The 26,741-nt window shown below is 44.3% G+C and overlaps 2 protein-coding genes across 5 annotated transcripts in view; one reads left to right on the top strand and one right to left on the bottom strand.

Moving 5' to 3' along the window:
* Nucleotides 1–8,759, top strand: part of KCTD3 (potassium channel tetramerization domain containing 3) — a 37,172-nt gene extending 28,413 nt beyond the window's left edge. Inside the window, exons 13-18 of the mRNA XM_072140126.1 lie at nucleotides 190–360; nucleotides 470–625; nucleotides 1,212–1,308; nucleotides 3,647–3,831; nucleotides 3,903–4,041; nucleotides 5,195–8,759. Coding sequence (XP_071996227.1) covers nucleotides 190–360; nucleotides 470–625; nucleotides 1,212–1,308; nucleotides 3,647–3,831; nucleotides 3,903–4,041; nucleotides 5,195–5,750 — 1,304 coding nt within the window. The 3' untranslated portion in view covers nucleotides 5,751–8,759. The remainder of the gene's footprint in view (nucleotides 1–189; nucleotides 361–469; nucleotides 626–1,211; nucleotides 1,309–3,646; nucleotides 3,832–3,902; nucleotides 4,042–5,194) is intronic.
* A 1,285-nt stretch (nucleotides 8,760–10,044) lies between these two features.
* USH2A (usherin) overlaps nucleotides 10,045–26,741 on the bottom strand; it is a 493,686-nt gene continuing 476,989 nt past the window's right edge. The window contains exons 67-74 of one of the 4 annotated variants that reach the window (XM_072140122.1): nucleotides 25,008–25,225; nucleotides 21,981–22,157; nucleotides 21,570–21,653; nucleotides 15,282–15,526; nucleotides 13,957–14,052; nucleotides 12,775–12,846; nucleotides 11,865–12,077; nucleotides 10,045–10,932 (exon numbers count right to left, since the gene is read on the bottom strand). In XM_072140122.1, the coding sequence (XP_071996223.1) occupies nucleotides 10,843–10,932; nucleotides 11,865–12,077; nucleotides 12,775–12,846; nucleotides 13,957–14,052; nucleotides 15,282–15,526; nucleotides 21,570–21,653; nucleotides 21,981–22,157; nucleotides 25,008–25,225 (1,195 nt within the window). In that variant the 3' untranslated portion in view covers nucleotides 10,045–10,842. The remainder of the gene's footprint in view (nucleotides 10,933–11,864; nucleotides 12,078–12,774; nucleotides 12,847–13,956; nucleotides 14,053–15,281; nucleotides 15,527–21,569; nucleotides 21,654–21,980; nucleotides 22,158–25,007; nucleotides 25,226–26,741) is intronic. The other 3 variants (XM_072140123.1, XM_072140124.1, XM_072140125.1) reach the window with 3 other exon arrangements.

Below are 26,741 nucleotides of genomic sequence, written 5' to 3'. Positions count from 1 at the left end.
CGGATGAGGGGGAGCATGGAAAGAGCCTGATAATAGGAGGAAGAAGCATTTTTCTCTGAGCTATATGAATAGGGTGAGGACATGACTACATGATGCTCCACCTTCATCTCACCTAAGTAATGATATCTGGAAGTATAAAGTGAATCTGTGATGTAATATTATAATAAACCCGTTTTGGCATCCGATTAGGCGTCAGCGGAAACTGGATAGAGATCGCTTATGGCACAAGCTCGGGAGCGGTCCGGGTGATAGTGCAGCATCCAGAGACCGTCGGCTCCGGCCCACAGCTCTTCCAGACCTTCACCGTACACAGGAGCCCGGTCACCAAGATCATGCTGTCAGAGAAGCACCTGGTGTCAGGTACGGAGGGGAGGGGGTCATTGTTGGTTTGTATGGAATTGTCCTCTTCCGATGTCCTGGAATTCCCGGGAGTATAATGAAGTGTTACAATGTGGGTTTTTTTCTACAGTCTGCGCCGACAACAACCACGTCCGGACCTGGACTGTCACCCGCTTCAGAGGGATGATCTCCACCCAACCCGGGTCCACTCCACTCGCCTCCTTCAAGATCCTGTCCCTGGAGGAGAGCGAGAGCCACGGCAGCTATTCCTCCGGCAACGATATAGGTACAAAGGAGAGACGTCCTCACCCGCCTATCTGTATACAGCAAGATGGACGACCGGGGGGGTCTAGATGAGGCTGTATACCTCCAGTGAGAATACCCCTGACTGAACTAACAATCCACACAAGGGGGTTTATCCTTCCACAGATTTTGGTTTTGGCCACTACCCTTCTAAATTTGGGTCATCCTGTGTCTTGCAATTCAAAGTCTCCTTCAATGGGCGGGTCACAATTGCTGCAGGTTGCAAATCCACCATTGACTTGCACTGACCGTGAGTTGCGACTCATGATGCCCCGGCCTAAAAGGAGGTCATCGTATATACGTATACTAAGTTGTCTTGCGCGTGCTCGGTTGCCGCCTTGCGCGTGCTCGGTTGCCGCCTTGCGCGTGCTCGGTTGCCGCCTTGCGCGTGCTCGGTTGCCGCCTTGCGCGTGCTCGGTTGCCGCCTTGCGCGTGCTCGGTTGCCGCCTTGCGCGGGCTCGGTTGCCGCCTTGCGCGTGCTCGGTTGCCGCCTTGCGAAAACTTGATGGTAAATTGCTTTCAGAAGTCTTAATGACGTTGTGTAATGACTTGCAACTTTTTCCTTCCAGGACCTTTTGGGGAACGTGATGACCAACAAGTGTTTATCCAGAAGGTGGTTCCCATAACTCATAAGCTGTTTGTGAGACTTTCTTCAACTGGAAAAAGGTAACTGAGAACCTGATGAACCCCTTTAAGAATCTCCTGCAATGGGGAGAGGCTCCCGCTGCAGCCAGTTGTTTTACAGCCAGACACAGGACCTTAAAGGGAACCTACCACCACAAATCTACCTATAAAGGTAGATTGGGTGTTAGGTGGATCAATGGGACGTGAGGATAGCCCTTTTAAGGGCTAATCCTCACGTCCCTGCACTTTTTTAATAACTTTTATTAGATATTTATTCAAATTTACTTATGCAGCTACTGGGGCGTGGAGTAGCCGCATATGAGATTACACGAGGCGGCTACTCCACGCCCCGGTAGCCACTTTACCCCTCCTACTCACCCATCTTCGGCGCGCAGCTCCGCGTAGCTGCGCGCCCTCGTCCGGCGATCCTGCCGTCTGCGCAGGCGCAGAAGAGCAGGCCCGCGCCTGCGCGGTCACTACTCCGAAACAGGCGCGGGCCTGCTCTTCTGCGCATGCGCAGACGCCAGGATCGCCGGACGAGGGCGCGAGTAGGAGGGGTAAAGTGGCTACCAGGGCGTGGAGCAGCTGCCTTGTGTAACCTCAGATGCGGCTACTCCACGCCCCAGTAGCCGCATAAGTAAATTTGAATAAATATCTAATAAAAGTTATTAAAAAAGTGCAGGGACGTGAGGATTAGCCCTTAAAAGGGCTATCCTCACGTCCCATTGATCCACCTAACACCCAATCTACCTTTATAGGTAGATTTGTGGTGGTAGGTGCCCTTTAAGGAGGAATGTAATATCTGTAGGATTGAAGGATGTGACAAATTAAAGATTTTGAGGGTCCGATACCCAGGCACGAGTCAATTAGACTGCTCCTTACACGGTGGAGTCCCCTCATTCAGCCGATGGCTATTCCTTTCAAGCCATCCTCCTGACACATGCACACTCAGCCATGTTTGCATGTCCCATCCTCCCTTAACGACCTGCCCCTTTTTAGTTTTTTCACTTCCATTTTTCACTCCCCGCCTTCAAAAATCTATAACTTTTTTTTATTTTTCAACATAAAGAGCTGTGTGACGGCTTATTTTTTGCGTAACAAATTGCACTTCGTAGTGACGGTATTGAATATTTCCTGCCGTTTACTGGGAAGCGGGGAAAAAAAATTCCAAATGCAGTGAAAATGGTGAAAAAAAAGCATTTGCAGCGTTTTCTTGTGGGCTTGGACTTTACGGATTTCACTGTGCGCCCCAAATGACAGGTCTACTTTATTCTTTGGGTCGGTACGATTACAGGGATAATAAATTTGTATAGGTTTTATAATGTTTTCATACATTTACAAAGATTAAAACCTCCTGTACAAATATTTTTATTTTGCCATCTTCTGGCGCCAATAACTTTTTTATACTTTGGTGTATGGAGCTGTGGGTGGTGTCATTTTTTGCGACTTTTGATGGTGTTTTCATTGCTATAATTTTTAGGACTGTATGGCCTTTTGATCACTTTTTATATCTTTCAAAATGGCAACTTTGGGTGCTGTTTTCCGCAACGGGGTAAAACGCAGTGAAAAACCTTTATTACATTACATTTGAGAGATCGGGCATTTTTGGACGCGGCGATACCTGATGTGTTTATTATTTTTAATGTGTTTATTTATATTTATATCAGTTCTAGGGAAAGGGGGGTGATTAGAATTTTTAGTTTTTTTTATTATTTTTTTTTTTTAACTTTTTTTTATTTTTACTTTTACTATTTTTCAGACTCCCTAGGGTACATTAACCCTAGGTTGTCTGATCGATCCTACCATATACTGCCATACTGCCATAGTATATGTGGATTTTACTCCTCATTCATTACAATGTGCTGATAGCACATTGTAATGAATGAGTTAAAACGAAGTAGCCTCGGGTCTTCGGGAAGGGGTTAATAATAATAATCCTTTATTTATATAGCGCACACAGATTACACAGCACTGCACAGAACTTGCCAAATCAGTCCCTGTCCCCAATGGGGCTCACAATCTAATGAACCTACCAGTATGTTTTGGAGTGTGGGAGGAAACCAGAGGAAACCCACACAAACACGGAGAGAACATACAAACTCTTTGCAGATGTTGAACCTGTGACTTGAACCCAGCACTTCAAGGCCCTAATGCTAACCACTAAGCCACCATGTTCCTTTACCCATCAGCTACTTTGGGGAAGAGTTGTGACAATCTCATACTAATTATGGGTCCTGCTGAACCATTAGGGATTGCCTTCCAGCCTCTGAGGCCTAGCGGATCGCTAGTAGCTGGATAAATTCAGCCTGTACATAGTGTGTCGGCAGGATCTGTACCTGCAACATGACCCCAAACTGAAACCAGGTGTAATCCTTTGCAGAATCTGTGAAATCCAAGCAGTCGACTGCACGACCATCACATGTTTTACCGTCCGGGAATGCGAAGGCTCCAGCCGGATGGGCTCCCGGCCCCGCCGCTATCTCTTCACCGGACACTCGAATGGAAGTATCCAGATGTGGGACCTGACCACCGCCATGGACATGGTGACCAAGACAGAAGATAAAGGTACGGCCCAGCGCAGAGAAATGGTGGAACTTATTGGTGGAAACTCTTCATTTGTTTGGTTTTCTTTGTAGATGTCGGAGGTCCAACGGAGGAAGAGCTGCTGAAGTTACTAGACCAGTGTGACCTGAGTGCCTCCCGCTGCGCCACCCCCAACATCAGCCCCGCCACCTCCGTGGTTCACCAAAGCCGCCTGCGCGATTCTAGCTCCAGGTATCATTGCTCCCAAATGTATGAAACTTTGGGTTTTACAGAACAGAACTTTGGTTTCTTAAAAAGGTTCTCTGGCTTGGACTGAACAGATCACGAAGGATTTCCCCCCATTAGAATCATCATTTAGGAAATCGGCATGGGTGGCGAGTGCAACACCCTCACAATCAACTTCTTTCTAAAATCTTCTTTATTATGCTAATGAACCAGAAGGGTTCTGGGGGCGGGTGAAACCAGACCCCCCTCCGTGTTGTAGCTTCACAGGCTGTTACACTGTCTCCCCCCCTCTGCTCCCCAGCTTTTCCCGCCTCCCTTTGCCTGATCTCACACAGTGGAAGGTGAAGTGCTCATGCACAGTGTAACAGCCTGTAAAGCTATAGCACAGAGGGACTCTGGTAATAGACATCAGAGCCCTTCAGGCTCATTAGCATAAATTCTAAGTTGATTTTAGAAGGAAGAAGACCATAGATAAGAAATATAAGAAGATTATCACAGTCCTGGTGCCCGGAGCTATGAGTAATGTCCCTGGTTTATCAGGATGGGTTCCTTTTAATAGGTACTTATCCATGGATTCTGGGGCAGTTAATTGGGGCAGGAAATTTCCCTCTAGCCTCCGCCATTCCTGAGTAACCAATGAGATTTTTGGATCGTAGTCGAATAAAGCCAGGACTCTTATCTGGTCTGGTCAGGACCACCTCTCTCTTTCTAGAAAGCCTATTTAGCATATTTGTCTCTGAAACGAATTGGGCAACTGGGCAGGAACATGCAGCCTGGCTCCACCCATCTGACAGCAGAGTGCTGTTTAATATTAAAGGGATTTTCTCACAAAACAAGTTGGGATAGAGCCTAACTTACTGATCGGTGGGGGTCTCAGTGATTGGCCCCCACATATTACGACGAGGGGCAATCTCCGACGGCTCCATAGAGATGAACGGGGCAGTCTGACCTTGCGCTACCAGCTGCTCCTCTCATCTCGTGGAGCGACGAGGGGTCTAACTGGGGTACATCGGACCTCCCGATCTCCTCATCTGTGAGAGTCCCATCACTGAGACCCCAACTGATCAGGCCTGGATAGGGCCTAACCTGATTCATGAGAAAACGCCTTTTTAATGGTGATATTTTAATTTATTTTTTTTTATTTTTTTTGTGCCGTTAGTTTACAGCTTCACCACGAGACGATACACGAAGCCGCCACGTACGGCTCAGTGAGGCCTTACCGGGAGAGCCCATTGTTGGCACGAGCGCGACGCACGGAAAGCTTCCACAGCTACCGAGATTTTCAGGCCTTCAGTTTTAACAAAAACACTGCCGAAAGGGTCACCCCGGAAAACGGGAACATTCTTCTCAAAAATGAGATGCGACAAAGCGAACACGAAAGCTGCTGCTTCCCCGACAAGAAACCGACGACGGCTCAAAAACCGGGCAAGAGCACGGAGAGCGCAGGCGACTGCAGCCCCAACCCCGAGATCCCGGATGTCAGGAGGAAGGTCGTAGAGGAAGAAGGCGAACCCAAGACCGAGTCCAAGAAGAAAAGTGGCTTCGAAGGAGCGTTTCTCAGCAGACGTAAGGTCTCCCAAGTACCGCACTTAAGCTCCTCACCGGGGGACGGCGGGAATGAGTCCTCCGGAACCGCCTCACCGTCTCCTACCAAGTCCTCCACTTCACCGCGACGGAAAAAAAGTGACTCCTCGTGTCAGGACTATGCAATATAATCCAATCCTCAACCATCTGATCAACCTGCTGCACTAGTGGATGACTGGAGTACAGGCCCACAATGCAACACTGCAGCGGCCATGACACCTCGGAAAACACAAAAACGTTAATCAACAAGCTTGGGGTTCGTTGAGTGGTGGTAATGGCTCGCTGGTGGGTCCGGTTTTTGTCTATTTAAAGGGGGGGGGGGTCTAAAGTTTGCATTTTATCCCCTTATCCTATAACTTGCAGAGTTGGGACAACCCCTTTAACTGCAAGGTCAGGAAATATCTTATCCCTATCTGATCCTAATATGGTATCCAAAAGTATCGGTAGAGCAATCTATGAAACCCACCGGACCTGCTCTCAACTGCAAGACTCCTATGTGTGACCTATGAGGAGATATGTCAGACTGGGGGTCCACCACTCTATAAGTGAGAATGTAGAGCTCACGTATAGTCTTGTTCGCTCAGATGGTCTTTATTACATATTACACTACATTTCATACCCTACATGGCCCCATCAGCAAGACCCTAGACAAGCAGCCGGTCTCTAATGACACCTCTCTGAGGCTTGCCGTATACACTAGCCAAGAGGGTCCTAGTGCATTAACATAAGTGGTATGTGTCATCATCTAGTAAACCTGGAGTGCTAGGCACCTCCCACTTGACTAATGTTAAGACTCTTCAGGACGGATCAGCTGCTAGGAACCTCCCACTTTGCTGAGTACTGATATTAGCCACGGAGTTAAGTGGGTGGTCCTCAGGTTGGGCGGAGATGCCTCTAATGCTGAAGTGCTGTACACCTCCCACTTGGCTGACTGCAGATAGTAGACATAGAGATTAGTGGGTGGTCCCCAGGGAATTAGCAGCAAAGACATATACCCCCCAGCTTTACTAATGTAAAGGGGAAGATTGGAGGGGGCTTAAAGGGGTTATCAAGAGAGCCGCAAAACATTAGGACCTGGATCTCCTTCCATTGAAACCAGCTGAAACATCATCATACAGGGAGGCAGGACATGACCCGCTGCCGGAATCAGTCTATTCTATTTCTGAAGAATTGTATTGGAGGGGAGAGGCTCCAGCAGCAGCCAGTTATCTTGCAGCCCCTGTAACAGCCAGTTACAGTGGATACAGAAAGTATTCGGACCCCTTTACATTTTTCACTCTGTTTCATTGCAGCCAATTGGTAAGATGAATAAAGTAATTTTTTTTTTTTGCTCATTAATGTGCACTCTGCCCCCAGAAATTTAGATATTTTTGCTAATTTATTAAACAAGAAAAACAGAAATATCACATGGTCATAAGTATTCATACCCTTTGCTCAGTGTGGAGTAGAAGCAGCTTTGGAGCTGGTGCAGCCAGGAGTCTTCTAGGAAAATACAAGTTTTTTTTACCCCTGGATTTGGGGTTCCTCTGCCTCATCCTTGCAGATCCTCTCCAATTCCCTCAGGTTGGATGGTGAACATTGGTGGAGGCTATTTACAAGTCTGTCCAGAGTCCAGCTCAATTGGGTTTAGGTCAGGGCTCTGGCTGAAATGGTCACAGAGATGTTTTGAAGCCTCTGCTGTGTTATTTTAGCTGTGTGCTTAGGGCCATTGTTTTGTTGGAAAGTGAACCTTCGGCCCAGGTCCAGAGCCTGAGGTTTTCATCCAGGACATGCGGAGGCCACTGTGCTCTTCGGAACCTTGAGTGCTGCAGAAATTCTTTTGTAACCTTTGCCAGATCTGTTCCTTGCCACAATTCTATCTCTCATCTCCTTGGGCAGTCCCTTACACCTTATGATTCTCATGTGCTGTGACATGCACTGTGAGCTGTGAGTTCTTATATAGACAGGTGTGCGCCTTTCCTTATCAAGTCCAATCAGTTTAATTAAACACAGCTGGACTCCAATGAAGGAGTAGGACCATCTCAAGGAGGATCAGAAGGAAATGGACGGCATGTGAATTATATACGAGTGTCACATCAAAGGATCTGAATACTTATGACCATGCAATATTCCGGTTTCCCTTTTTTTGATAAATTAGCAAAAATATCTACATTTCTGTTTTTTTCTGTCTAGAAGGGGGCAGAGGGCACACTAATGAGCAAAAAAATAAGAACTTGTTTTGATCTTCCCGATTGGCTGCAATGAAACAAAGAGAAAAATGTTAAAGGAGTCTGAATACGTTCCGTACCCGCTGTGTATCTCATAGCCGCAGATGCAGCCAGTTATCTTACAGCCAGGAGGAGGGGGGAAGAGGGAGACACATAGAGAATTTATTACACGTCTGCCCCCACCTTTATTCTAATATCGGTCCACAGATCGAGGAGATGACGACAGAAAGTGCTGAGGGGGAGGGGTCAACTATTTGTGCACTTTTTGTGTTTACATGACATGAGGTTGGATGATCCTGACTGCTATATGGGCGGAGCATGGCACGGTATTCCTACATCCTATATCTATCCTCACTGCCTACGGTATGTATGTATGACCTTGTATGACGGCATGCGGTTGGTTCGGGCCACACGTGGCCGTGTAACTTTTTTTTTTTTTTCTATACGTTTTTTTTGTACACATAGGCTAGTGAATAATTTATTGACCTATAAATAGTTATTTATCCCGCTATCGGACGCACTGACCGCACATTTATCGGAAATATTTAAATTTTTTTTTTATTTTAATAGAAATCTATAGCAATATTTTGCACGAGACGCAACGTGATACTTTTATACCTGTGCGGCACTCGCTCCGCGTGGCTTTCGACAGCGACATTGCACTCCGGTGTCATCACACACACCGTCGTCTTCAATGCACCCCCCCCCCCCCCCAGTGTCTTGTCTCTTATGATTTAGGACAGTATTTAATGTTCCAGAAAGAAAACCGACCAATGAGAATCATGTTTTTTTTATATATATAAAACCTTTATCTAATGGAGTATATATATACGAATATATGAGCAGATTTTACAATTTTGTGATGTGTTCGTGCTCACATGTAACCATCCAGTATGAGATATAAAAGATGACATGAAATGTTTTTTTTCCCTACATTCTTGTCTTTGTTTTCCTGTCGAGAAGTGACAAGGCGGGGTGAAGATTCTTGAAGGAAATTTACCACCAGGATGAAGGATTGTAAACCAAGCACACTGACATACTGGTGTGCGCCCCCTCTGCCAGGATCTGTTCTTCTTTTAGCTTCTTAGGCCCTTGTTTTTACGTAAACAAGTTTTTAAAATTATGCAAATGAGTCTAAGGGGCTCTGGGCCCTGGGGCTCCTAAGATTCATTTGCATAATTTTAAAAACTTTTTTGAAAAAACATGGTCCTAAAAAGCTAAAAGAATAGCAGATCCTGCCAGAGGGGGTACACACCAGTATGTTAGTGTGCTTGGTTTACAATCCTTCATCCTGGTGGTGGATTATTCGGAGGACTACAATATCCTCCTCCTGTAGTTCTGACAGTAGGCCACATGTTCAACACCCAGCTGTGGATTTGATATTTTAGAGGCTCCCTAATGCTATACTTGACCCCCCTTTGTATGAGATGGCACTACCTGGCGCCGCTTTCCTCCTCCATTTCTTTCTAGTTTCTTCCTCCTCTGTTTTAGCTGGAGGGGATTGCATCGGGCAGGGCCATGACATATCGGGAGGGATCAAGGGAGGATGTGGGTCTTAATCTGGCGTTTCCCAAAGGTCTGACCTCCCCTAATCTCTATAGGGAAAGCCACCCCTGCGGACACATCCATCTACTCTCTGACATCTTTGTGGGGTCGTCCTTCTCTGTTAACCCAATACTACTTGTACAGAGGAAGTCAGCCCCTTCCGAGAACATGAGAAAGGACGCCGGGTCTCTGCAGCTTAAGCAGAGCTGTTCGGCAGTAACCTGACCTGACCACTACACAGAGAATGGCGCTGTCTGCTTCCTGTTCCTTTGCTCTCTTTATCAGCCGCTGTGAACATGTGATCTGTGGGGGTGCTGGGTGTTGGACCCCCAACAATTTGATATTGAAGACCATTTCCATGGATACATCATCAATATTTTGAATCTATTGTTAATGTATCAATATTGTATTGATTTAGTTTCATGAGATATTGGAGTTTTTAACCAATTTAAAGTAAAAGTTTGAAGCCTCTCGAACACCCCCCTTACTTATTAGAGAGGGGAATCTGCCATTACGTCACCTAAGAACAAAGGAGATGTTGAAATGCTCAATTATTTTTTTCACCCCTTCATCCGAAAGGAGATGGGACCTTCCATATTTTGGCCAAAATTTCCAACCATTTAAATATAATTAATCGAAATTTGAGCGAAGAGTCTAAAAAAAAATGACCAGATCCATTCAGAATTGTGTATTTATTTTATATAAAACTCAAACGAAGAAATTCTGAAATGTACCACTAGATTAGTGAGATGGTCGCCTTAAAGGGGATCTTCTGAGCCTACTGTATTGATCCGTATCACGATGGGGCCGATAAATGACTGCCCAAGCACTGCTGCCGTTTCTCAGTGGTCATCTTCAGGTCCATGACTCGGGTCAAGTGATCCTTGAATTGCACTAAGCTGCTTAACTCAACAGAGTCCCTATACTGGTTCTGGTATACAGAGAAGGGGCCACACCTCACCGTAGGACAGTCACAGAACACCCCTTAAATTGACTGAATACTGGATTCACTGGTTTTGATTTTGTTGTCCTCTACATTTTTCCCCTAGTAAAGTCTTCTAAAGTTCACAACTTCCTCTGATACGTCTCGAGACTATACACCCGGGTCTGAAAAAGCTTCTGTTATTCCCGTTTCCTCGTACTCCATCATGGTGGTCAGTGTAGGACACTTGAGCGTTTTTGAAGGCCTCGTATAACGTTATCTCTATTCTTATTTCCATAGTCGTTGGCTCCAGGCTCCGTACATTGATCATTGCAACTTCTACTGCTTGGTCACCATAGCTATAACCATGACACAGCTCTAGATGGGTGAAGTGACCTTGCTGCTTGGTCATCTTTGGACAATGATGGTCTTCTGCTTCTCGGTGTCTATGAACAACCATATTTTCACTGAAGACACTTTGATGGTGAAAGCCACATGTTGGTCTTTGTGGTTGACTTCTGGGTAGAGATGTTCTTCGAGGCGATCTCCTTACAACGGTGTGTCTGTAAAGGCCGTATGTTGCTTGGTCACGGTGCTGAAGCTCTTTATGGTGCTCGTAAGATCCTCATCATCCATGAACTATGAATATAGACATTATTATTATTGAATATTAGATTTTGAATGTGAAAGAAGAAAGCATTTAGATCAGTGATGGCAAATCTTTTGGAGACAGAGTGCCCAAACTACAACCAAAATCCACTTATTTACCGTGAAGTGCCAACATGGCATTTTTAGCAGTAACTTACTGCTACCTGTTCTTCCACATCTTTCAATCGTATCAGTTGCCTGAGGTCACCAATACAGTTGAAAGAAGGAGGGAAAATTCAGACTCTTCTTGTAGCTTCTCTCCAGGGTCTCTCTATAGAGAAAGAACGGTGGGTCCAGCAGGATGAGCTCCAAAGATAATGCAGTTCTGTAAACACCTTCTCACTTTTCCCGCAGTTCCAAACAGCCAATGAAGTGTGGCGTAAGTTGCACGGGAATGCAGGAAGATTTGGTCCTATTTAGTGAACTCTGTCCTGGGACGATTGTCTGAGTGCCCACAGAAATGGCTCTGAATGCCACCTCTGGCACCCGTGCCATAGGTTTGCCACCACTGATTTAGATGGTATAATTTCACAAATATCTCATCACTAAAACTTTCTTCATTAGACACCAGTATGTAAAAGCAGAGATTTGCTGATGTTTTGAGCGTTGATGCTCTTAGTTGTAGTATGGTCATAGTTTAAGTGAACCACTGCTCGAAACCTGTAGACAAAGATGGTGCCAGTTCTGTTTGCACCCAATATCAATGTCCACGTCTGTTCCACAGTCACAAACCTCTGATCTTTGATGTGCAGCTACAGAAAAATAAAAAGGCTATAGCTCTCTGACTACGACTACGCAAAATCTGGAAAAAATGTGAATGGTGGTGAATGCCAAAATAGGCTTTTTCCAATATTACTGAAATTCTAACAGGAACTGTGAACGGTGATCCTGTGAACATACCTATGATATCTCCTTGTGCTTACCATTCCACTATCGTGGCCTTGAATGGCGCTGTCCCATATAGAGCTGTCCACAATGGACTTCTTATCATGAGACGCGATGAGTTGACTGGCGCTGCGGTACAAGGAGTTCTGGGAGAAGCTGTGGCTGATCTGGCTTTGGCTTGTCTTCCTCACCACCATCGTATTGTGACTTGAGTGCGTCTCCACTCCAGAAATCTTTATGTCCGACATTCCCTAAAGAGAGAGTCAATACATTCAAGTTAAGAAGACAAACAACTGACCAAATGTGACAAGAGGCAGTACAGCGAAATGGGAGAAGAAAACCCCCCTTAGGATTATTGAGGATCTGCCCATCATGTATTAAGAGAGTGTAGGCTTTTCAATATCTCTAGCGGGAAAGCTCCAGTAGGTGTCCTTCATACGTGGAGGTCCCATGATGGACATCAGTAAATCTGTCCATGGTCTAGTAAATAGAAGGGAGTACTCCCTACACCTATCAGGTTTCCATTCCTAAGGCTACTTTCAGGTGGTCCTGTTTGGTTTATAAAAAATTAAACCTATGTCGGCCATATTTGTAAGATTAAACACTGGGGGGGGGGACCTGAAGTTGCAAAATCATAGTCAACTATAGAAGTCTATGATTCCGCCAGTCCCTGCCATATAATGACGCTACAGTCCCGTTGACTATAAATGCTTTCAGTATGTCACTATAGCCCAACAGGATGGCAGTGGCTCATGACATCTTGTGAATCCGAGGCCATGACAAGGTTTTATCCGGGGAATCTGGCCAACCATATTGTCCGTGTTTTATGGACTGAAGATGACCACGTAATTCTCGCCTACGAGTGATCCTTCTCCGCTAAGTTCATAAAGAATAGACAGAAATCACACAGGCCATGCCAAGTAAAGTACAACACCGCACACGACTGACCTCCAGGCGCATTATGTAACTTTTTAGTGTAATCCGATTTGATGAACCAGATACATCGGCAACAAGATCACTCTGAATAATAGAGAGGAGAAAGTTGAAGACCAGGAGACCATCAAATACGTTCATTCTACAGATTATACTAATTGAACGGTGTTTCCATTCGCATGCTGATCCAGTGATGAGCTGGTAGTTATATAGGATGGCGCCACCTTGTGCTCAGAGTGTATAGCGACGTCCACCTACTGAGTTCTGGTGGACGCACATACTCAGTTACTCTACACTTAGTGAGGTTACTATAACTATCCTTATAATGGACTATTCAGACAGACAAATTTGTGTCGATGTGTTGGAAAACTTGATCCATGTGTCACCCACATTTCTTAGCCTAACCGTAGCTTGTGTGAACCGCACCTGCATCATTCTAGAACACAGAATGATATCTACTAACCCGAAAATGGCCCCCTGAATGGGTGTGACGTGCCCTCCGGGTCACTCGATGAGGCTCCCTTAGAGTATTTAGGCTTTATAAAGATATAGCTGAGCACATTTTACACATTTTTAATTACCAGAATTGTTATGGGAACCTGTCAGGGCAGTTTGGGAGAGTGAACTAGTCATGGGCCCTTTTGTTGCATTGGTTCCCTTCTGATTACAGCACTTGTACTTACCCTGTTCTTCAGCCCTTGGTGCCTTTTTCTGTCATTTTGTGAAGCCGGTTCTGTGAATCTGGCTTCATTGCCATATGTCCGGTACATAGTAATACCTTGACAGCTTCTCTTTAGAGATGAACGGACCCAATGGTTGAGTTCGGGTTTGGCTGTCTGACCCGGACTAATTGCCAAATAGCCAATCCAGCAAATTGAAGCCCCTAGCAACAAGCCATGTCTATAATTGGCCGGGGGGTCCTGGCCAATCATAGTCATGGCTAGTCGTAAAGGGCATCGATTTGCTGTTCGGCTGCCAATCTGGAATATTTCTGGGTCAGGTGGCAAAACCCAACCATCAGGTTCACTCATCTTATCTCTTCTCTTAAAGCCAAAAATGGTGTAACCCTTTTATATGGTATTTTAGACACTACTATGAATTACAAAGAAATTGTGTGGCATTGTGGGACATTTTGGCACCCTAAAGCGGGATCTGCCCACCTCTACTAAAGATGAGAAGACAACTTGATCTTCTTACCTTTTCTGGGTTGTTTCCAGAACAGACTGGTGACTCGGAGACTTGAGATACAGGACGTGTCAGAAGAGGCTGCTGACTGCCACAGACTGAGCGCTTCTAGGTGAGCAGACAGGAGAAGATAGACAGGAAGGAAGGAAACCGGAAAGGGAGGAGATAAAGACTGTAGAGATGAACAATAGAGATCCAAGGGGTGGAGCAAAGTGTTCCTTTCATAAAAAGGGGATGTGGCTTAACAATGTTTGTAAAATTCTACCACATGATAAACTAATACAGTAAGTGCATAAACCTGTACCAGCTACTACTAGGATACTAGTGTCCATGGAGTATCTAGCATACAATAAATCTGGTGCACTCCTAGATGGCCATTGCAGATGTCATCTCAGTTTCCTCCATACCTATGCAGCCTTTTGTTTAGCAAAATTTTTTCACAATTTTTCAACACCTTTATTTCCATGTCTGAATATCATATGCAACATTTTCATTCTCGCCAAGGCCCCCTTTTTGCAGATTAGAGATCTACATGGAGTGTTCCTTTAACTGTAACTAACTTGCTTCCTACTGAAAATGCCTACAAGAAATGGTGTACTATATCAGAGGAAAGTGCTTCCTTCTCCTTTTACTTTGACTCTTCTAACCCCCCCCCCCCCCACACCTTTCCACTTCATCATCTGCTGTTCGCTTGAGATCATTACTAAATTCCACCTTGCTAGCAAGAATGGCAGAGGTTCAATGAGGTGTCAGATGACATAGAAGTTAATGGAGAGGGGAGGGGGAACAGTGAGTCCCAGCAGCTAGGTCTCCACCAGCCAATACAGAGGAGACTGCCAGGTACACATATAAGGTGTGAACTGCTATAGTATAAAGACTATAAATCACATAATCATAGAGGAAAATGGATCAACAGCGTTTGATTCAAACCGGATCCCACCTCTGGCCTCCTGTTTGGCTTGGTGGGCACCATTGCCGGGCACCTCGTGCTCCTGGCTCCGTTCTTTGCCAGATTAGGCCTGCGCTTTTGCCTGTGCCCGAATCTGGCTATCACTAGTGTGCTGGAGCGGGGCCTCCCTACACCGGCCTACTTCACCGCCCCCTGCCCACCCAACAGGCGTAGAGGTGGAGTAGTCGCAGTCCCTGGCTCTTCAACTAAATTTCAGCTTGTACACTTGTTTTCAGGCTGCAATAAATCCCCCCTGATAATGTTACTCCTTAGGGAACACACACGGGACTATAGACTTTTTCAGTTTTTGTTACATGAACTTCAACAAACCCTAATTTTAAGAAATCACAGCAATCCACTTGCACATTGGTCAGCAGTCTCTACATACCGTGTAGGTGTCGCTTTCAGAGTAAGCGCTCCCGGGTGACATCCGCTGTTGGAGGGGCACTAGTGGCGGCCGCTCCCTCGGATAGGGATTCTTGGTCAGCTTCTTCTGTAGGATGAGGGACAGTAGAATGGCTAGCAGTAGTAGGGCCAGCAGGGCCATGACCAGGATGAACCACAGCTCGGTGTAGATGGCGCTCGCTTTCGTCTCCATCCCGTTCTTGGTGCTTGGATTTGATTGTTCCGGAGCTGATGGAAGAAGCAGAGGAGCTTATACCCGTCACATAAAATAATATGTATTTACTCTGCGGACATTACCGGCATAGACTTTAATTAACTCGCAATGTCCATCGCACCCATCCAATTTATAGAAGCCACGCAAAGCTAATTAAATATGTATTGGATCATCAAATAGACGCGGCCGCGCTCCTTCGTGCAGGTGATATTGTTCTGTTTTGTAGGAAAGGAAAATCCTATTTCAATATTGAGACAGCCAGACCTTTGATTTAGAGGAATCGTTCCGTTTTTTGATGTGATCTCATTTTATTTTTTAATATTCTCAAATCGACTGTGAAAATTCTGAAAAATGAAGCAGTCAAATCCATCAATGCGGATCTTATACCTTTAAATACAAAAGAGCTGTTGATGTCGTAAGCTTCTGGTTGGGTTTTCCAGCTACGGCTACTCCAGACGGCTACTACACTCCGGAACAGATTTACTTACCCGGTCCTGTCGCGATCCAGCGGCGCGTTCTCTGCGGTGGATTCGGGTCTTCCGGCGATTCACTTAGGCAGTTCCTCCGACGTCCACCAGGTGTCATTGCTGCGCTGAATGCACTGAAGTTCACCGGGCCGAGTGCAGGTAAGCGCGTGTCCAGCGACACTTTTTTTTTTAAATGAGGCGGTTTTCCGAATCCGTCGGGTTTTCGTACGGCCATGTCCCCCCGATTGCCGTTGCATGCATGTTGGCGCCGATGCGACACAATCCGATCACGTGCGCCAAAATCCCGGGGCAATACAGGGAAAATCGGCGAAAAATTCGGGTAACCCGCCGTAAAAACGCGAATCAGGCCCTTAGTAAATGACTCCCCCTGAGAACGGACCTAGACTCACATCATCTTGGTCATCTATGGTCATCTTTGATGCTATGACTTGTTCTCTCTATGTCCAGGTGTTCGGTTGGAGAAATATCACCAACATTCGGCCATACCAGCTGAGACTCCAACTGGCTTTGGGATGACCCTTTGCAGCTTCTATTGTGATTTCCATCACGTTGGATATAGTAACATGTATGTTATGCCATAACGACTATAGAAACCTTCACAATCCCTGAGCCGCCCCATCCATGAGTTATTGGGTACCATTCAGACCATTGCAGAATCGGCACAGAGTTGTGTTGGCCATTAGGATACTTGGTCTGCATTGACTAGAACGTACCATGAAGCAGACCTTGTGTCATCCATATTGCCAATGACCCATTCACTTTTCATATGACTGTGAAGGCCAATTATGAAAAGTGCCCTAGAAAGTTGGCCATACTAGGTCCTACATTTACTACTTCCTCAGTTCCGCGTCTTGCTGACTTAGATGAACATGTAGTCTGCCGAAGCCGGTTTCATCTTGACTCTCCAGATGACAAAGCACAAGCGAGGGACTGGGACAATATCCTCTATCGAAAATGTTTAGAGTTGGTCTCTTTTACCCTAATCTCCCCTACAGTAAGTCTTGGGCAGTTGTTCCCATACCTAAAAAGAAGACCCAAGCATGATGGAGATGATTCAACTCAAGGATGGGTCCTGTCTGACGACAAATGGGGGTACTCTCATTCACTTGTAATGGGAGTTCTAAAAATAGGCTATGACTGAACTATCCCACAAGGGGACATTCGCGACCCCCTTCCTTTCATTTGTAAATGTACCCTGTTCTCTACATAGATTTGGGACCTGGCAGTTATGGAAAATCCTAGGGATGAGAATACCCCAGTTAGTCTCGGACTGAAGTTTCTTGGGCCCATAAGATAAAATTATTCTGGGGGCCCATTCTTCATCCTTTGCTAGGTAGTAGTCTATAGTGGTTTACTATTTAGGTTGTCTTCTGGTATCTAGGGGGCCTTGTATTAGGTTAGAACCTGGGCCCACCGGAGGATCCTCTGGTACTCTGGTGTTCCAGTCCCACACTGGGCGGGGCCTACTTCAGTACATGTAGTTACATGAGCACCGTAAATATATGGCTGCCTATAATAGATGCCACTACATCAGTATATATATGATTTTTCTATGTGATCCCAGTCCTCTATTATCCCTTTCCCTATAACCCATATAACCATCACTGCATCTGTTGTCCCCATCCCCGCTCACCCCTTTAACCATCATTAAAGGCTCTGCCAATTATCCCTGGTAATATAGTGATGGTATCAGCTTCCACAGTAATGTCTCTGCCCTTGTCCTGCCCTGTGCCGGCCCCGCAGCCCCTTACCTCTAATAAACTCCTTATGAAGCGTTCCGCATCAGCAGCCCCCTATTACTGCGGATGGCGGCCCGGCCCCTGTGTGGCCTCAGCTTCTATTATTTGTCTCTTATTAATCCGCACATATTTATTTTCTTTGGTTCTGGCTGGGTGCACATTTGCATCTCCATACGTCGTCTTACTAATAGGTGATTCCACCCTCCCCGCACCTCACCCCCATCCGGCTAATATTACTCCTGATCGCTCTGTAGCTCAGCTCCTGACATCACTTTATTCTGTATATGGAAAAGCTACAATTTACCAGCACGGAAGCGTGTGAAGGGTTAACACAGAATAAACTTTGGGGAAAGTTTTACAAATTCCCGCAGTTTTGTGTCTGTGAGATTATCAGTTTTTAGAACAAAACCCACATGTAGCGAATTACTGCAGATTCTCTTTTTGTGGCCTGATAAATGATCGATAGATACATAGGAGATAGATAGAAATATATGAGATAGATAAGAGATAGATATGAGATAGATAGATAGATAGGAGATAGATAGGAGATAGATAGATAGATAGATAGATATGAGATAGATAGATATGAGATAGATAGATAGATAGATAGATAGGAGATAGATAGATAGATAGGAGATAGATATGAGATAGATAGATAGATAGATATGAGATAGATAGATAGATATGAGATAGATAGATAGATAGATAGATATGAGATAAATAGATAGATAGATAGATAGATAGATATGAGATAGATAGATAGATAGATAGATATGAGATAGATATGAGATAGATAGATAGATAGATATGAGATAGATAGATATGAGATAGATAGATATGAGATAGATAGGAGATAGATAGATAGGAGATAGATGGATAGATACGAGATAGATAGATAGATATGAGATAGATAGACAGATAGATATGAGATAGATAGACAGATAGATATGAGATAGATAGATAGATAGATAGATAGATATGAGATAGATAGATAGATAGATAGATAGATAGATATGAGATAGATAGATAGATAGATATGAGATAGATATGAGATAAATAGATAGATAGATAGATATGAGATAGATAGATAGATATGAGATAGATAGATAGATGAGATATGAGATAGATAGATAGATAGATAGATAGATATGAGATAGATAGATAGATGAGATATGAGATAGATAGATAGATAGATAGATAGATATGAGATAGATAGATAGATAGATAGATGAGATGTGATACGACCATGACTCCCATTCCTATTGGGGAAAAAAAGTCGGATCCTATATCCTCGTGGTGGCCTCAGTGATACCTTCTGTCTCCATCACTTCTGTAGAAGGTAAGTGACACCCCCCAAACAAATTCTTCATGTTACCGTCATTTGTGCGGCCCCCCAAGCGCTTATATACAATAGTGTCAGACTATGGGGCCCTTCTCTTCTCTTTTTGGTGTTGTAATGAATTGTTTCTTTAGGGGCTCAAGCTTTGGCCCAAAAATAACGATCATGGGGTACACGTGCGTGTAAATGGGGGGGGGGGGGACACATTGCCTATTATTAAAGTGAATAAGCCATCTTAAAGGGGAAGGGCTTTATATACTTAGTTAGTAGTGAGATTTCTGACATAGCGGGGGACCCTTCCTGATCGGACGCTCCCCTCCCCCCCTCCTCGCTGCGGGATCGGTCCCATTATTCTGTCCGGGGCTTTTCAGATCTGAGCCGCTGTGTAAGAGACTGATTCATGAGTCATGAAATGAGCAGAGCTCAATCTTTACACTTATTGCGGAGGGATATGTCACGCTCCCCCCACAAGCCCACAAATAGGATGTGTCAGGCGCTGACTTACACGCCGCGCGCCGCATCCTCTGGGTGACTAATTTTAACCTTTATTTGGCATCTTCATTTACTAGAATAAACAGCGGCTTCTCCCTCCGCCGCCGCCGCCGCACTCGCTGATAGCCGCACATAAAACAATGAATGAAGCCATAAAAAGTAATGCAACAACCGCACGCGAGGCGCCCAGCCCCGTGTAATGTCACCCACCACCCATCCATTAACCCCAACACGACCGACATCCTCCCAGACGTTATATTTCCCCGATATGAAATGACATTTTCTACATGTTATGTCTTTTTGTTGCTCTTTCTAGAACATCCCTTTAAAAACATCTACAGGCCTCCATGTTTAGGTTCCATGTTTTACGATCCTTAAAGGGGCAAAGACCGTCCATGTGTCTTATCGGAGTGACTGGACATGATTAAAGGGGAGTAGCGCTCCCCTCTATGAGCCTTTATTCACATCCACATGTGTCCTGTAGAGGACGCTGCAAGGCAAAAATGTGGATGGATTGGTCGCCGATCATTATTGAAAAGTATAATATGTCATTTATTGAAGTAAATCCCTACTGTTTTTATACTTAGCACCTTAGCCTAGAAAATCAGTTCTTCCTGCTGTATAACATGCTGCCTGCAGATAGGACACTATGTACATTCTGCTCAGCTCCTCCTGCTCTATAACATGCTGCCAGCAGATAGGACACTATGTACATTCTGCTCAGCTCCTCCTGCTGTATAACATGCTGCCTGCAGATAGGACACTATGTACAATCTGCTCAGCTCCTCCTGCTCTATAACATGCTGCCTGCAGATAGGACACTATGTACATTCTGCTCAGCTCCTCCTGCTCTATAACATGCTGCCAGCAGATAGGACACTATGTACATTCTGCTCAGCTCCTCCTGCTGTATAACATGCTGCCTGCAGATAGGACACTATGTACAATCTGCTCAGCTCCTCCTGCTCTATAACCTGCTGCCTGCAGATAGGACACTATGTACAATCTGCTCAGCTCCTCCTGCTCTATTACATGCTGCCTGCAGATAGGACACTATGTACAATCTGCTCAGCTCCTCCTGCTCTATAACATGCTGCCTGCAGATAGGACACTATGTACATTCTGCTCAGCTCCTCCTGCTCTATAACATGCTGCCAGCAGATAGGACACTATGTACATTCTGCTCAGCTCCTCCAGCTCTATAACATGCTGCCTGCAGATAGGACACTATGTACAATCTGCTCAGCTCCTCCTGCTCTATAACATGCTGCTTGCAGATAAGACACTATGTACAATCTGATCAGCTCCTCCTGCTCTATAACATGCTGCCTGCAGATAGGACACTATGCTCAGCTCCTCCTGCTCTATAACATGCTGCCTGCAGATAGGACACTATGTACAATCTGCTCAGCTCCTCCTGCTCTATAACATGCTGCCTGCAGATAGGACACTATGTACAATCTGATCAGCTCCTCCTGCTCTATAACATGCTGCCTGCAGATAGGACACTATGCTCAGCTCCTCCTGCTCTATAACATGCTGCTTGCAGATAAGACACTATGTACAAACTGCTCAGCTCCTCCTGCTCTATAACATGCTGCCTGCAGATAGGACACTATGCTCAGCTCCTCCTGCTCTATAACATGCTGCCTGCAGATAGGACACTATGTACAATCTGCTCATCTCCTTTTGCTCTATAACATGCTGCCTGCAGATAGGACACTATCTATTATCTGCTCATCTCCTTCTGCTCTATAACATGCTGCCTGCAGATAGGACACTATGCTCAGCTCCTCCTGCTCTATAACATGCTGCCTGCAGATAGGACACTATGTACAATCTGCTCAGCTCCTCCTGCTCTATAACATGCTGCCTGCAGATAGGACACTATCTATTATCTGCTCATCTCCTTCTGCTCTATAACATGCTGCCTGCAGATAGGACACTATATACAATCTGCTCGGCTCCTCCTGCTCTATAACATACACATCAGTATTACCTAGTCCGGTGGCAGAGCTGTATCTTACAGTCGGGGTGCTCACACTCCCCATGTCCGTTGTACACTTCACCTGGAAATAAAAGGCTGAAAAACAAAAATATTATGAATCCAGTGACCACAAAGGTGAATGTTCTCCCTACAAGGTCCATGTGCTCAGTAATAACCCGCTCACCCCCTTCTCTAGAACCAGATTCTGCTCCATCCATTCTGTATGGGCTGCGGGGGATCTGCTATAAGATGAAACTGGGAAACAGATGGGACACGGGACCCCCCCATTATTGGGATTGGTGGGGTCTCAGCGATGGATAGGAGATGACTTCATCCCATGTATCACCCCCCTTATTATGAGGATCTAGTGACCCCTGTGGTAAGTACAAGGCTGGGCCTAGGTGTCCTCCTGGGGTCACTCACTCTTATCGGTGGTCTTCTGGATGTGGACGCTGGAGTCCAGGCCGCTGTACATACGGTGTCCTCTCTCAGTTAAGACAAATTCCTTTAGCTGTCCATTCAGCTGGAAACTCTGACCCCAATCCAAGAACAGGGTGGTGATGTTACTCCAGGCATGGACCCCGCTGGTGTACAGAGGCTCTAGGGAAGGGAGAACACAAAACAACAAATAGGAACAACACAATGGAAGTCTCCTTTATACTAGTTCTATCTGTCCATGTATTATCTTTCCATGTTATGTTCACCCTACACCACACTTGGGGTGACCGGGCCTAAGGTCAGGGGGGGATGTCATGTGACCCTCTTCCCAAGCCTCGAGAATTCTGGAATTTACAAGGAAGGAAGCTAAAGTAACATTCCTGACCTCTACTGAAAACTACAAATTATGTCCAAGTTATTGAACAGATAGGATTTCCCATTGTTTAACTTATGGAAGGAACTAAACCACAACCAGACATGAGGTCTATCTATCATATCTATCTATCTATCTATCTATCTATCTATCTATCTATCTATCTATCATATCTATCTATCTATCTATCTATCTATCTATCTATCTATCTATCTATCTATCTCATATCTATCTATCTCCTATTATTCTATCTATCTATCTATCTATCTCATATCTATCTATCTATCTCATATCTATCTATCTATCTCATATCTATCTATCTATCTCATATCTATCTATCTATCTATCTATCTCATATCTATCTATCTATCTATCTCATATCTATCTATCCCATATCTATCTCATATCTATCTATCTATCTCATATCTATCTCATATCTATCTCATATCTATCTCATATCTATCTATCTATCTATCTATCTATCTATCTCATATCTATCTATCTATCTATCTATCTATCTATCTCATATCTATCTATCTCATATCTATCTATCTCATATCTATCTATCTATCTCATATCTATCTATCTCATATCTATCTATCTCATATCTATCTATCTCATATCTATCTATCTATCTATCTATCTCATATCTATCTATCTATCTATCTCATATCTATCTATCTATCTATCTCATATCTATCATCTCATATCTATCTCATATCTATCTCATATCTATCTATCTCATATCTATCTATCTATCTATCTATCTCATATCTATCTATCTATCTCATATCTATCTATCTATCTATCTATCTCATATCTATCTATCTCATATCTATCTATCTCATATCTATCTATCACCTATTTATCTCATATCGATCTATCTATCTATCTATCTATCTATCTATCTATCTATCTATCTCATATCTATCTCCTATCTATCTATCTATCTCCTATCTATCTATCTATCTCATATCTATCTATCTCATATCTATCTCATATCTATCTCATATCTATCTCATATCTATCTCATATCTATCTCATATCTATCTATCTATCTCATATCTATCTATCTCCTATTATTCTATCTCATATCTATCTATCTATCTATCTATCTATCTATCTATCTCCTATCTATCTATCTATCTATCTATCTATCTCATATCTATCTATCTATCTATCTATCTCATATCTATCTATCTATCTATCTATCTCATATCTATCTATCTATCTATCTATCTATCTATCTCATATCCATCTTTCTATGTTCTCTCCTCTATTAATCTCTCAGATCTATGTATTGATCCTCTCCTGTAGGTATAGATCCTCCATGTGGGGTCATTAGTATGGCTGGGACTATTCCTCAGATAAATGATGCCGGGCAGGTTCAGTATTTATGACTGCGGCGCCCAGAGGACGCTACAAATTGATTAAATGTTTCCTTAAAGTGGGCTTCTAAGTAAGTCAATTATGCGGCGGTGTCACCCGCTCATTTGTATCGCTTTTCTTTCAGCCATTAGCTCGCTTCCCGATTGTTACCAAAAAAAAAAAAATTTAAAGTGTCTAAAAAGCAATTTGTGAATAATAATTCATTTTACCAACTAATTAATCAATAGATGTGAGGAGCGGTTCATTATCCGCGAGTGCTTCATTCATGGCGGGTCCCATGGAAGTCACTGGGTGCTCATGCCAAGGACATGGCTATTCATCTCTCCCATCACAACACAGGGACAACATAGGAAATGGATCGATATGGAAGTGCCTGATTAAAGGGGATGTCCTATCAGAGTACATGGGTGTCATAAAGGAGGCGGTTCCCCAGTCCGGACACTCCTTCATTGGTCAAAGTAGAGAGAAGTTATGTAAAAGTGGGTCTGGAGGACCTGTCACACAGATACATTAAATGAATGGTAACTATCGTTGTAATACTGGATTTCTCCTGTAGTGGCCGCTGTAGGGAAAATTAATAGTCAGAAGTGGTTAAAGATCTTAGGTGATCAACTGATCACCACTCCGGCTTTTCTTTTTTAAAAAGGGGCGTTTGTTTAGTCACTTTCGGGCAACCTATTGGAATGGAAAAATTAGGCAATGTTGCAGAGCCCCACGTTCTTAAGAACCCAGAAGAATCCAATATTTACAATTTACCCCACCAAGACCATATCGCAGTATGTACATTTAACCCATCAACCCAATGGGGCAGATTTACTTACCCGGTCCATTCGCGATCCAGCGGCGCGTTCTCTGCGGTGGATTCGGGTCCGGACGGGATTCACTAAGGCAGTTCCTCTGACGTCCACCAGGTGGCGCTGCTGCGCTGAAGTCCGCAGAGGCCGGCTGGAATGCACTGAAGTTCACTGACCTATTCCTGGTGAAGATAAGCGCGAGTCCCGCAACACTTTTTTTTTTTTTAATGCAGCATTTTTTCCGAATCTGTCGGGTTTTCATTCGGCCACGCCCCCGATTTCCGTTGCGTGCATGCCAGCGCCGATGCGCCACAATCCGATCGCGTGCGCCAAAATCCCGGGGCAATTCAGGGAAAATCAGCGCAAATCTGAAATATTCGGGTAACACGTCGGGAAAACGCGAATCGGGCCCTTAGTGAATAACCCCCAATATCTTCTCCACCTGCTTTTACCTACTTTCTTTTAAGGTTGTACATTTGACCCAATCAGAGTCGGCGCTTCCTTCTGAGTTGTAGGAGGTCACCCTCAAGTTGTACGTGGTGAACGGCTGTAGGTCTGTGACCTCACAAGTTTCCTCATCTCCAGAATATTTCATCTCTATGGTACCGTCAGTACAAGATGCTCCAAAATTCTGGACTTCTGGAGAACAGGTCTTCTGAATGTGGATTTCATACCTGGAATTGGAAACGTAAAGAGTTACATACAAGGTATTTTTGTAGACGTAATAAATACTTCAGGAGACAATTTTGTCTACTTTGACTTGAGACAAATTAAGAACCCTTCAGAAACCAGAATCTATATCCCAAAATATTGAAGGATATTCAGTTTAAAACATTCCTATGGTCTAGAAGAATGAGGTCCATTGCTGGTTCCAGGCGGCACAAAGTAATTTTTATCAATGTTTCCAAGCTAAATCCCAAATGGGCCGTTCTACCTCACTAGTAAAACCTTTAAAAAACATCAAGGCTGGTAGTGTTGAAGCTTTAGACCGCAGTGTTGAAGCTTTAGAGTCTTAAGACCACAAAATGGAATCTTTGACTTCGAAATGTTGACCAAGACTTTAGGCAAATTAAGAACTTTCCGCAAATCAGAATCTATATCCCAAAATATATATATGATGGATATTCATTTTAAAACATTTGCATGGTCTACAAGATTGTGGTCTATTGCTGGTTCGAGGTTGGGCAAACCAATATTTATAAATGTTCCCAAGCTTACTCCCACTTAGGCAGCCATGCTTGAGGAGCAACCATTCTTGTAGTGAAGCTTTTAGGACCCCAGAACCCAAAATAGATTGTTTTGACTCCCAGAATTGCAGGCATTGAAGACAGAAACTGGAAGGTCCTCAGAAGATAACGTGGGCCAGAACCTGAAGATCAACCATTAGTGAAAGTACAGAAGGTCGGAGCAGGAATCAAAAATGGAAAAGCAACAAGACACTGGACAAGACTACATCCAGAGAGCAGCAAGGGCCTCAATACAGAAATAAGAAGTTGAAGGCCAACTGAGACTTCAGGCAAGGGCCACTGGGGTTGTGAACCACCTATAGAACATGGTACAGTATGTAGCCTCCACCAGGTCGTAGACAATGACCAGTCTCTGGGGTCAATTAGAACACTGTTGGTCTTGTGAGCTAATCTCCAGTTTTGACCAGATATGTATCTTTCGATGTTCTTCATGTTCTTCAGATGTTTCTAGTTGACTGTCTTCTTATACTCTTTTTTTGTCTTGGTCTTCCCCAGTCTTCTCAAAAATGGGTCTTCTCGAAAATATCCAAAAAAATAAAGCTTCCTTTTGATCACTGTTTTTTACTAAGATGACCATAAATCTTCCACCCGTTTGTGTAGACAAGATCAGTGGAGACAAGGACACAGAGGCCCCTGGGTGGACCAGAGAAGTGGATGCCTGGGTGCAGTAGGGGGACCATGAAGGTATCACAAATTAAAAAAAAAAAAATGAAAAAATTTTAAGATTTAGGACAACCCAATAAATCAGGATACGAACTTCCGTTGTATCTTTGATCCTTCTGAAACCAACTCTCATTCCTAAAAGTAGGTAATTTTCCATATCACTCCAAGGTCACCCACTCACGAAGACACAACTTTTTTTTTTCTTGTACCCCCCCTTCTCCCCTACCTCCCAGATTATGAAAAATGTCCATGGTTCACCCTGTCTTTAAAAATGTGTAGA

This window comes from Engystomops pustulosus, chromosome 3, assembly GCF_040894005.1.
Source record: "Engystomops pustulosus chromosome 3, aEngPut4.maternal, whole genome shotgun sequence".
NCBI classification, from domain to species: domain Eukaryota; kingdom Metazoa; phylum Chordata; class Amphibia; order Anura; family Leptodactylidae; genus Engystomops; species Engystomops pustulosus.
Note: the sequence above shows the minus strand (reverse complement) of the source record. Positions and strands in the feature narration are given on the sequence as shown.